This window comes from Malaclemys terrapin, chromosome 2 (genome assembly GCF_027887155.1).
Source record: "Malaclemys terrapin pileata isolate rMalTer1 chromosome 2, rMalTer1.hap1, whole genome shotgun sequence".
Classification (NCBI taxonomy): domain Eukaryota; kingdom Metazoa; phylum Chordata; order Testudines; family Emydidae; genus Malaclemys; species Malaclemys terrapin.
The window spans coordinates 65,419,261-65,431,521 of NC_071506.1; the positions used below are offsets into that span (position 1 = coordinate 65,419,261).

The 12,261-nt window shown below is 40.0% G+C and overlaps 1 protein-coding gene across 2 annotated transcripts in view; it reads left to right on the top strand.

Annotated features, from left to right (window-relative positions):
• NSMAF (neutral sphingomyelinase activation associated factor) overlaps positions 1-11,974 on the top strand; it is a 61,742-nt gene extending 49,768 nt beyond the window's left edge. Inside the window, exons 22-31 of one of the 2 annotated variants that reach the window (XM_054018264.1) lie at positions 538-646; positions 1,670-1,728; positions 3,122-3,189; positions 4,706-4,773; positions 5,021-5,144; positions 6,053-6,136; positions 7,298-7,448; positions 8,073-8,175; positions 9,004-9,113; positions 11,581-11,974. In XM_054018264.1, coding sequence (XP_053874239.1) covers positions 538-646; positions 1,670-1,728; positions 3,122-3,189; positions 4,706-4,773; positions 5,021-5,144; positions 6,053-6,136; positions 7,298-7,448; positions 8,073-8,175; positions 9,004-9,113; positions 11,581-11,675 — 971 coding nt within the window. In that variant the 3' untranslated portion in view covers positions 11,676-11,974. Of the gene's footprint in view, positions 1-537; positions 647-1,669; positions 1,729-3,121; positions 3,190-4,705; positions 4,774-5,020; positions 5,145-6,052; positions 6,137-7,297; positions 7,449-8,072; positions 8,176-9,003; positions 9,114-11,580 lie in introns of those variants that run through there. The other variant, XR_008443833.1, reaches the window with a different exon arrangement.
• Positions 11,975-12,261: the final 287 nt, after the last annotated feature.

Sequence of the window (12,261 nt, forward strand, 5' to 3'; positions counted from 1 at the left end):
AGGATTCTATTAAAAAAAATTCCAGAAATTTAAACATCTCTAAATCATGCTATGTATTCTCACAGCTTGGCAATTCTTATTGAGTTGGTGGTATTCTTGGTAGCAGTTGCCACATAGTAAGCTCATTTAATTTCTTTAAACCCCCATAACCTTTGAAAAACATAAGCCATAATTTTAAACCTACAGCTTTACAGAATCTGACTCTTAAATACATGAACATAAAAGTGGCAGCCAGTCATAACAGAAGAACATATACTGTCTAAAAACTTCTGATCCATTTAGGAATTAACCTGAAGATTTCTGGCTATTTATGTTCTTGATTTCTGTCAATAAATTTGTGGGGCAGTTAAACATTCTCTCATAAATTCTCTCCTCTCTATAATAGAACTGGAAATAATAGAGATGCTGCATATGCCTTTTTGTATCATTTAATATAGTCAGATTTGGTATAACTTCAACTCATTTATTATCTGAAGTCTATCTTTTTTTTAATTTTCAATTTGTGACTTCTCATTTTATGGTGGTATTATATTTTAGTTTCTCCAAGTGAAGAATCTTTTGAAGATTTGACAGAAGAAAGTATAACGCTTGCATGGAACAACATTGCCAAACTAAAGTTAGATGAGCAACATAAAATTCATAAAGAGTAAGTCTTTGTAATGTCTTCGTCTGTGGTATAATTATCTCAAAATCCAATAATCTCCTGTAGTCATCCTGCTAGTTATTGGATCACGTGTTTATCTGGATGCATCATGTGAAGGAAAGCTTCTAGAACAGGGGTGGGCAAATTTTTTGGCCCGAAGGCCACATCAGGGAATAAAAATTTTATGGCAGGCCATGAATGCTCACAAAATTGAGGTTGGGGTGCGGGATCTGGGGTAGGGCTGAGGATGAGAGGTTTGGGTGCAGGAGGGTGCTCCAGGCTGGGATCGAGGGGTTTGGAGAGCGGGAGGGGGATCAGGGCTGGGGTAGAGGGTTGGGGCGTGGGGAGAGGCTCAGGATGCAGGCTTACTTCAAGCGGCTCCCAGAAGCAGTGGCATGTCCCTTCTCCGGCTCCTACACGGAGGCGCGGCCAGGAGGCTCTGTGCGCTGCCCCATCTGCAGGCACCGCCCCTGCAGCTCCCATTGGAGTGCATAGGAGCCGGAGAGGGGCCATGCCGTGGCTTCCGGGAGCTGCGTGGTGCGGCCCCGGACCCAGTGCCCCAGCTTAAAACGGCTTGTGGGCCGTAGTTTGCCCACCCCTGTTCTAGAAGGTGCCTTCCTTCATGAGATTATCTGGTGGTTTGGTAGTGAAAAATGAGTTGTATACTATGAATTGGTCTGATATTTTAACAGTCATCTTAATATTGGCTGTCCCAATAGAAGCTAAATGATTTAAGTGGGTGTGGGCTAATTTAGGCTTTCACCACCTTAAGCAGGTCCTTTTTGGTTAGGATTGAAGCATGCTGGCAGAACAATGGGCACTGCTCCTTCCAGTTCTTTGGCAAGGAATATTTTTGTCTGTAAAATTGTGATGCACTCTACAATTTTTGTAGTAGTAATTTGCTTGAGTGTCTAAATTAACCCTTGTGAAGATCAAATACTGAATTGCTGCAGTAAAAAAGTCACTGTATGGTATGATTGTTAGAATTAAATACCCTTTGAATTCAAACTTATTTGCCTTGAATAGGGAAATTACTGGAATAGCAGTCTCTTGCAATGGATCTTCAGTTTTCACAACATCTCAAGGTGGGTATTCTCGTACAAGTATCTTCTTGTAAGACCCTGTGATGCAACCATAGCATCACTGTGTTATAATGTCTTGGCTTAATGAAGTTGCATGAACCATCAAAAATTCAGACCACTCAAAGTGTACTTTTTGCTTTTTGGATGGGATTTGCAAAAGTACTTAGCGTTGGCCTAGCTCTGCTGTTCTTGAATTCATGGGAGTAACTTCACTGAGAACAGAGTTAGGCCAATGCAGTGATATTGAAAATCCTACCTTAGGTTGTTTCTTGGACTTTTTCAATAAAGTAATCCACTGTTTGACCTCTAGACAGGCTTTCATGACATGTCGAATGCAAAAATCTGTGTCAGCCTGTACTATGGAGCCACCATCAGCGTTTCCATTGTGTCCGTTTCTCTCAAAAAACGTGTGCATAGGTACAGTCTTAAAAATCTTCAACAATAGTCTAATGTGATCTGAAGGCTTCTTATCTGAATGAGTTTGGGATAGTCAGGTTATCCAGCTCACGCCAAACAAATGTTGTTAAAACTGTATACTGAATTACAACGTGTATTCTGCCATATATTTAACACACTTAAAACACCTATAAAACCAATTTTAGGTCACTTTTCATGCTGTTGAAGTTGCATATTGAAAATTTCCAGGTGCCAAATAATTGAGAAACTGATAATGCTGGTAAACTTCTCTTTTCTAATGTTACAGAGATCCCATTTGCTAGCTTATTGGCTCACAAGATACCTGAAATCTAAACCTGTCAATGATGCAAAGTAGATTATTGCTACTCCTGAGCCTCAGATCAGTGTAAAATTTGTTGTAGGGGATTATTTTAAAAAAATCTATTCCAAGGAGTAAGTGTCAACTGATGTATTAGTGGGTAGAGTGCAAATTAAGTGGGAAAAGGATGCATGCTGGATTAAGTTAAATTGCAGGACTCTGCAACTTCTTTTGGATACTAGATCTGTGTTACAAGCATGCAGAAGTGAGAGTCCTGTGGGAGCTATACCTCTTAAACTTCCTGACTATCTTGCACATTAAAATATCAGTGATGAACAACAACTCAGAATGTTTAAAGGTTACACCTGCAACATACCTGAGTTATCTTGGGTTACATTTGAATATAAAACACCAGGACTGCCTTTCCCTTCAACTCCCTGTTCTCCTTCCTCATTCAGTTCTTCAGAATTAAGAAAAATGCTCTGTAGTTTCTGTATTTAACAGTAGCCTACAATGTGGCTCTTATAGTGGCTTTTTAAAAGTGATGTGTGCATCCCTTGCCTGCTGTTAGACCTAAATAGTTGAATATTCACACAGGAGCAAAAATTATTCGTTTAGATTAGAGTATTGCAGTACAGTCCTGTTCTGTCTTTGTAATTATTTCCCTAATGTTTGCATTAGATTCAACCTTGAAGATGTTTTCTAAAGAATCAAAAACGCTCCAAAGAAGTGTGTCCTTTTCAAACATGGTGAGTAGTTATTGTCATTCAGGGAAGTCGTCCTGAAAGCTACCCACAGAAAGATGTCCCTTATCAGCAGTATATCAGTGAAATGCCAGGTTTGCCTTTGTTTCCTTCCTTCTGCATTCTCTCTTGCACGAGTAATTTACCGACGTGGGGTGAGGTTCAGTACTGTGCCTCTGAAGAAGCATAGCACAGCTTGCGCCTTCCCAAGTTTGGGCTGCTCTGAGGCCCAGAGTAAACCTTGTGATGTAACTGACACCTCCAGGGGGTCTGCCTACGTTACATAAATTCATCACTGGCTGCCTAAGGCCAGCCATGCTGCCCAGAATCTGCAGCACTACATGCTCTCTCATGCCCCTGACATGTCCCGTGTACTAAGACTTGTAAGGGGATCCTTGGAAGAACATCTCTTGTCTATCTTCCTCTGTGCCAGGGGAGTTATCCACCAGAGGGAGCTGAGGCTTTTAGAGCCTCTTTACATAGCTCCTGCCATTTTAGTTAGCATAAAGGGTCTGGAGCCAGGGTGAGAATCTCACCTGTGGCATTGACTAGGCTGCTGCTACTTCTGACTGTGACTGCTGTTTTCTTTTCATTAGTACTTTTTTCCTAATCCTTGGCCAGGGAGCCAGTTTCTCTCATTAATGGGCCTTGTCTACACTGACATTTCTCTTAGTCTCCTATAGGTGCAGTGCAGCTACATTGCAGAAATGGTGAAAGGCCTAGTAGAGACTTGCAGCTGCCTTTCTGCCACTGTTACACCTAACCCTGCTTAGAGCAGGTGTAGCACGCAAGGCAATAAAAACACCAGCAACAGAACTGCACAAATTCTCCCACTGTTGCTGGTAGTGTTGCTGGTAATGTAACTACAGCAAATTTCAATAGACAAGCTAGTGTAGACAAAGGCCTTAGCAGTAACAGCACTGTCCTTCCTTAAATATTCTTCACTTGTTTAGAGTTAACAGGGCTGCTTTTTTACTTATGCACTGCGGAGAGAATACCCTTTCACAATCAGAAAAATATAATCTTCATGCAACCCTTTTCATGAAAATACCATTCTCTGACTAGTAGTTATCACGAGATGGTTCTTTGGCAGTGTAAATATAGAACAAAAGCTTCCATTTACTCTGGTGGTTTCAAGTTTGTTCAGTATTTGCTGTGTCTCAAGTTGATAGGTAGCTGCAAAATTGGAAAGCTTGCTCATGCAAATAGGAGGAACCAGGATGAAGCAATGCACTGTATTCTTGAAGCATGAGCTAAGATTTACTGTATCCTCCATAAAATACTGGAGTTGCAGCTCTCATGCAAAGCTGGTAACTCTTTTATGTTGGCCATAGTGAATCCACCATCCTTTAAAGCAGTAAGGGTTAATCTCTGACACTAGTCACATTTTTTGGAGAACATGAAATGCATAAGATGTAGATACTGTTTGTGTTTTTTCCCAATATGTGCTAATGCACTTTAATTGACTTCTATGCTATCTGGCACTAAATTGAACACTGCTTTATTTTCCTTTTCATTATAGGCTTTGTCATCTTGTTTAATCTTACCAGGAGATACCACTGTCATAAGCTCTTCGTGGGACAATCATATGTGTGTATTTATTTGTGGATTATATTTAATTATACCGGTTTTGGGTAACTATGATTTATGAAATTTCTTTTGAGAACATGGAAGTAAGTCGCTGTCAGGAAGCATTTACTCTTTTTCTACATTTTTTGTCAGATTTCTATCTGTTATTTAGAAATTATAGAAGCCAAATTATTTTAACTTATTTCAAATCTATAAAAGTTTGCTCTCTGAAGCTATACTTTCATAACTAATACTTTTTTCCTGATAGCTATTTTTATTCAGTCGCATTTGGAAGACGGCAGGATACCCTAATGGGACATGATGATGCTGTCAGCAAGATCTGCTGGCATGATAATCGCTTGTATTCTGCATCTTGGGACTCCACTGTAAAGGTTTGTATGTCAGCCACTTTACTTCTTGTACTCATCGTTTTCATTAAGGTGATAGTGGAATACTCCAGAGTTCGTGATAGTAGCTGTCCTGTTATTAACAAAGATTGCTGAAATTGTGTCTAATCACTATTCTATGGTAATGACAACTTTTTGCGGACCCCTTAGACATAGTCTGCAAACCCCCAGAGTCCGCAGACCACAGGTTGAAAACCACTGTACCTTAAATCCAATCAAAAGTTAAAGGTAATGCACTACTTAAATGGAATATCTTGCAGTGATGCCAGTGCTCTATGATCTGTATTGACTACCTATTGGGTTTTGAGTGGAAATTAAGGTGTTGGCTTTGCCTTATGACCATTAAATGGGAAAAGAGCTGCCTAATTAAAATATCACCTCTCCCTGTCTAATACTGCCATAGTTAGAATCGGAGACCTCCCCCCAACACATTTGTTTTATGGGTGGGGCTGCTGCCATCATTTGGGTGCCCCCCAACTTTGAAATTCGTCACTGCCCTTAAGGGCATTCTGCAAAGCCTGCCTGTTTGGTGGATTGAGGGGCAGGAATGTTTTGTCATGTTTTCTTGCTTAATGGGTTGAGGATGCTTCTGTTTGGTAGAGTGGAGTATGCTGCTGCTACTAATTGTTATAGACTAAATTCTTCATGATTTGTCAAGAGAGGTTAGAACTTTTTGACAGGCAGGTTTGATGTTTAATCCAAAACCAGAATTATTTTTCCTTTTACTTAACTTACAGAAACTTCCTCCTTGTCTCTAACTGACCTTTGTACAGCTTTTAGTTAGCACAAACAATTGACCTTGCAATGACAGAGCTAGGTAATAAAAAAAAAATAGTTAACATGACAAGTTGTCCTAATGCTTGTTTAAACAAACTGCAATGTTGGTATTCTAGGTGTGGCACTGTGCTCCTGCAGAGGTCTTGGGCCCCAAAAGACATCATTTTGAATTGCTTGCTGAGTTAGAACATGATGTTAGTGTGAGTATGGAAATGTACATATATAACTTCTAATCAATCAAAGACTATAGTCTGGAGTTACTTGACAATATCTCAATCAAGTTTTTAAAAGATGTGGCATAAACCAACAAAAGCGAAAATTCTGAATTAAGACTACCATTCATCAAAGGCTGACAGTTGCTAGATATTGCAAGAATGCCAAGACTAGGAGGGAATAGAATAGACTAAGGGCAAAGTGAAAGTAACTCCAAATATTTTTCTCTTTTCTTACAAGAATTGGTTCAAGTACCCACTTCTGGAGAGTGGAAAGCTTGTATAAAGAAATGGGTTTTCTTATTATTTGTCAGGCACTGCTTGTGGTGTGTGCAAAAGGGTTCATGGGCTCTTTCAGTAAATCAAAATAAATTTGTCTGAAGTATTTGCATCCTCATGCCTTCTGTACAAATACCAAATTTACCTGTTTAGAGTTTTTAGGTAAAAGTCTGACTTGTTTTCCATATTTTGTACTTTGCTATGATATATGTTATCATAAAGACCACTGTGACTATCTAAATACATTGTAGGTGTTTGGCTCAGACATTCAATTAAAAATAAATATGGGCAGATACAGGATTTGTGTACATTTATATCTCAGTAACTTCTAACATCATTCCTGCAGAATATTTAGAACTCTTTCATTTAAATTTCTTAAACCTCTCTGTGGATTTATTTATAGATCACAAGAAGGCAACAATGCCTGGTAAAATTTACCAACAGCATCCAAGAATATCAAAAACAGATGGGTTGGGCAAAGCACAGGCTAGTGGTTTTCTAGACTTGCTTTCTATGGTTAAACATTTCATTAACTAATTAGAAATGTAGGCTGTAATCAGTCATCTTCTCTTGGATAAGATCTTAAATATCAATTCAAATGTCTGATTCTGCAAGGAAAAAGAACGCTTATAAATCTGCTTAAGACTCCATTTATGACACGCTTCCCCTCCATTTCCTGCTCACATATAGTTGGCAAGGATTTTATATTTTAAAAAAAAGTCAGGATTTTATATAAAAATATGTAATCAACTGATGCAATAAAATTGGATACTTATGGAAGACAGGCTTGCTTTGTGAACACTTAAAGATCTATCAAGAATGCCCATGTGAGAGCTGAGTAAAGGAATAATGTGGTACTTAATTGTCTAGGTAAATACTATCAACCTAAATGCTGCAAATGCAATGCTGGTGTCCGGAACCAAAGAAGGTACCATTAGTATTTGGGATGTTACTACTGCCACTATGTTGCACCAACTTTCATGTCATTCAGGGACCGTGTATGATGCTGCTTTTAGTCCTGGTATGTTGTGTTTAAGTCTCTTCTAATATGCAGATGTTGAGAGAGATGAGAATTGCTAGAGGAATCTCCGTCTTTGTATAGCTCTATTATACATTGATATCTGGATTTTTAACATAATTGTAGATTTTAAATGTTCAGCTATAGTCAGACACAAATCTCCAGTGTCCAGGTTTTATCAGTGCTTTGCAGTACCATACTTGATGTTAGAATACTGTTTTCTGGGCTAGTGATAAATTGCTTGGTTTTTTTTGCTTGAAGATTTATTTACTCCTCATTATCTGAGACATAACTGGAATAACTGCTTTTAATTAAAACATGATGTTTTCTGACATACCTAACTAATGTGCAATATTAGTCATAATTCCTTTCTTTGACCACTGGAAATACACCTCTACCCCGACATGACACGACCTGATACAACACGAATTTGGATATAACAGGGTAAATCAGCACTCTGGGGGGCGGGGCCGCGTGCTCCAGCGGATCAAAGCAAGTTCAATATAACGCGGTTTCACCTATAACGCGGTAAGATTTTTTGGCTCCCGAGGACAGCGTTATATTGGGGAAGAGGTGTATTAGATATGCATTACCGTATGTGTTTTAATACATTTAATTTTTGTATAGACAGCAGACATCTGCTCAGCACAGGAGAAGATGGCTGTTTTAAAGTAATAGATGTGCAAACTGGAATGCTCATCTCTTCTATGGCCTCAGAGCAGCCACAAAGGTAATGCCGAGAGAAAGCTCTGTGTGAAGCCCAATCCCTTCTAGCTACAGTGGCTGTAATTGATAGTTATGTCTCTGAATTATAGTCGGGGCAGGAAGTGGATATCTGTGTTTGCATCAAATGCCCAAAGGGAATGTGGAAATGACACTAATATTAAACACGTCTAAGGTATATGTCATCTAGGAGAAATGGGGTCATCTTAACAAGAGATGCATGTATCAACAGAGGGAAGTGCAAAGGCTGGGATTCTGTGTGCATTGTCTGCTGCAGCCAAAGTTTCTCAACTTGGATGCTAGAGCTAGGCACTTGTATAAATGGCCTGCCTGTCAGATGTGCTAAGCAGCTGCAGTTTTCGCTGAAATTAGTGAGAGCGGACAGTGAAAATTATTACAGTTCAGAGATGCAATTTTGTGTGTAGTTCAGCAGCTGTAAAAGATCTTGGATTCAAAACTTGTTAGTTTGTAGTATACCAAAAACTATAGAAGTGTCAGCCTTGTTATCTTGCACTAAAGAAAGCATCAGTTTTAACTTGAAGGGCTCTCTTCCCCGCCTGTCTCTACTCAGACTGATCTAATGTTTCAGAATATAGAGCAATATGATATGTGATTTAAACTATCGACAGAGAGTTTTCTTCATTTTTAAAACTTTCCCTTTATCCTTGCACCTAACTCTCATTGCTTAATTCATAGAGCAGCATTGGCCTCAGTACTAAGTAGAACAGTTTTTTATGCATAGGTGATGGGCTAAATTAACAGGTAGAAGAGTCTTAAATAAATAATGCCACTTCTTAATGCAAATGGGCTAAATGATTACTGAATTATTTTGCAGATGTTTCAAATGGGATGGACATACTGTGTTATCAGGAAGCCAGTCTGGTGAATTATTGGTTTGGGACCTTCTTGCAGGAAAAGTTATTGAAAGAATCAAAGGACATACAGGTGTGTGTGTGCAGTGCTGTGTAATCTCCTAGGGCCAAATCCACAAAGGGACTTAGGTGCCTAAACCCCAGTTTTAGGGGCCTAAGTCCCAGATTTAGGCTCCCCTGTGATCCCGCCTACTCCTGTGGTGTCTAAACTCACTCAATCCCTAAATTTTTGCTGTAAATGTTCCCTCAGCACCTATGTTTCTGCCTCTGCACATGCAGACTGCTGCCTCCCTCTAGGTATCTGGACAACTATCTCCTGTCTAGGCCCTAGCACCATCCGCAAATGGGGGAACGATAGGTGCTACTCTGCCTATCTTGTCTGCAGAGCCTGATCTGGTAGACATGCTTAGAGCAGTCTAACTACACGCACAGCAACCAGGTGGTGGTGGGGAGGAGGTCTCTCTCTTTTAACCTTCAGCACAATGCCTAGGGTATTCCCCAAGACGGTAGGAGACCCAGGCGAGTCTCTCCTATTGAATCTGTTCCACTTTAATTCAGTGTTTGAATAGTTAAATATGAATTGGGCCAGAGGGAGTGAGGCCATGTCTACATTATTGGCGCTACCGTCCTGTAGCTATACTGTTGTAGCTCTGTAGTGTAGATACTTCCTACCGCAGTGGAAGGGGTTTTTCCTTCTTTATTGCTTATCCACCTCTCCATGCAGCAAAATGCTATGCCAGGGGTTCGGTTGGCTTCACTATTGTACTTGGGGTATGAAGTTTTCACACCTTTACGTGCTGTAGCTCGGTGAATCTAAATTTTAAGTGTAGACCAGGTCTCAGAGTGACTATATAGTCCATTGGCTTCAGCACTCAACTGAGTGGGGAGAAACCCCTGTTCAAATCCTTTCCCTCATCAGGCAGAGGAGGAATTGGTCTGTGATCTTCTGCATCCCAGGTGAGTGCTCTAACCATTGGGCTAATGGTTACAAGGGAGATCCTCCTCCTTCTCTTGTTTTGTGTGGAATGAGGCAGGCACCTAACTTATTGCTGCAGAAAGGGGCTTAGGTGCCTAAGCTGCCTGACTTCAGGAGAGAGGTTCCTGGCTGTGGGTCATAGGCAGAGAAAGGCAACTCCCTCCATGAGAAGGGCGGGACTGAGGATATACCCCTCTTATTGGCATCTCCCCTAGGCTGGCTTATGCAGCTCCTCACCTAGCGTGTTGGCTTTTGTGTATCCCATTTGGTCTCTCCCCGTGTTGTGTATAGTGAGCCCAGGCACCTAATTCAGGCTTTGTGGACTCCATTGTTCCAGTGATTTTTCTATGCACCTAAAAGTTAAGCATTTCAACACCCTACATGCCTTTGTGAATCTGAGTCCCAGTTGTGTGCAAGGTTCCTTTTTCCAAAGGAGCACTGTACTCTGACATGCGTCATACAACAGTTACAATTTCTGACATAGTCACCAGTTGAGGCGAACTGGAATTTAGAATCCAATGACAATTGGATCAGATGCTAAATTTAAGACCATAGAAAGTTTCCCATTGGCTTTAGTGGAAGATGCAGAGGACCCTTAAGCCATTATTCCTGGGCCAGCAGCATTATAAAGGGAGATGATCTGCCCCTTGGGTGGCATGAGGGAGGAAGAGAAAAGATTAACAGGAGAAATGTTGAATTCTACTGATTTGGGTGTTTCAGTGGTGCTGATGGAAACAGGATGCTCTAATAGCATTCAAGGTCTAGTATACTCCAGCTATAGCAAAATACCCAGGTTTCTGCAGCAGATGTGAGATTTTGGGAAAGTCAGAGTTTGTATTTTCCACATTTAATAAAACCTAATTTTGAAAAAATCTGTCCAAAGTCCATATATTTATTTTGATATCAAATTCAGTTTTACAGTCTCCACACTTTCAGTGGGTTAGTCTGACACAAAGCTGTTTCAGGGCGTCTAGGGCTTGAAGATAATACCATCTAGCATCAGTTTGCTTTTAAGGTTTTCCTTGATCTTATGAGGGCTGGAAACAGCAATGTAATAAAAGCTTGTGTGTGAAATTCAGCTCTACGTGGAGGGGTAGAATCTCAGAAAACACAAGGGTTCTGGCCATATGCTCCCACTGAAGTGTATTGTAGGATTGTGTAGGATGCCAACTCCGATTTTAACATGTGAGAAATGGGTCAAGTGGCAGGGTTTAAGAATGCTGTGAAGGGTCCTCTGAAAGTTGGGCTAACGGAAAATTCTTGTAGCCTTCTACCAGTTGATTAGAGTGGAAATGGCTGTGGCTAAATTGATTCATTCAATTCAAAAGACTGCTAAAGATATGCAGTGTCCTGGAGTGAAGCATACATACTGTAAATGAGATCACTGATCCTCACTGAGCATGCTCAAGCAAGAGAAATTTAAGCCTGTGCTGTTCAGTGCTATTAATTGGATCAAAACTACCCATCAAATATCTCCTGCAAACTTGTTTTTTAAAATTGTACACTTCTCCAATCTTCCCATTGTATTTGTATCTAACACACAATTCAATTATGTTGTTCTCAGGTGCTGTAACTTGTATGTGGATGAATGAGCAATGCAGCAGTATTATCACAGGAGGGGAAGATAAACAAATCATGTTCTGGAAACTGCAATATTAAGTGCCTTTTCCCTCCAGATATTTAAATGAACTCAATGTATTTTAAACCAAACTTTGTAAAGGAACTTACTTACCCATGTGCAATGATGGCTGCAGAAGGTCAACCAAATAGAAAGCTTGGTTTATCTAAAACTTTCTAGCTTATGGTGACTTCATTTAAAGCTCTTGTACTGTAACTTCCATACTGTAATATTTTTGTTTGTATTTCATTATGGCTGTCATTGTCTCAACTTGAAAATGCTTGTCTTAATTTGAGATGAAAGACTTATTTTTCTGTAATTAAAGAGATTTTAACTTGCAGTCACTGTGTGATCTACTTGAACTGCATCAAATATACACTACCCTATTTGAATTAATAAAGCAAGCCTCTCATTTCCGCAAGGACCATGTTTGTGGTGCATCTGGTGCATCTTTTTTTTTTAATTGGAAGCTTCTAAGCAAAAGCGCTTTCATCAACCTCTGCTCTTTACAAATTTATTAGAAGGAAACACCATGATCTTCACTTAGCCCTACCACTCTAAAGAGTCTCTCCCCTCTATCACACCTACCTTCTTCCTAGTAAGTAGAACTACCAACTTCTTGTTTTA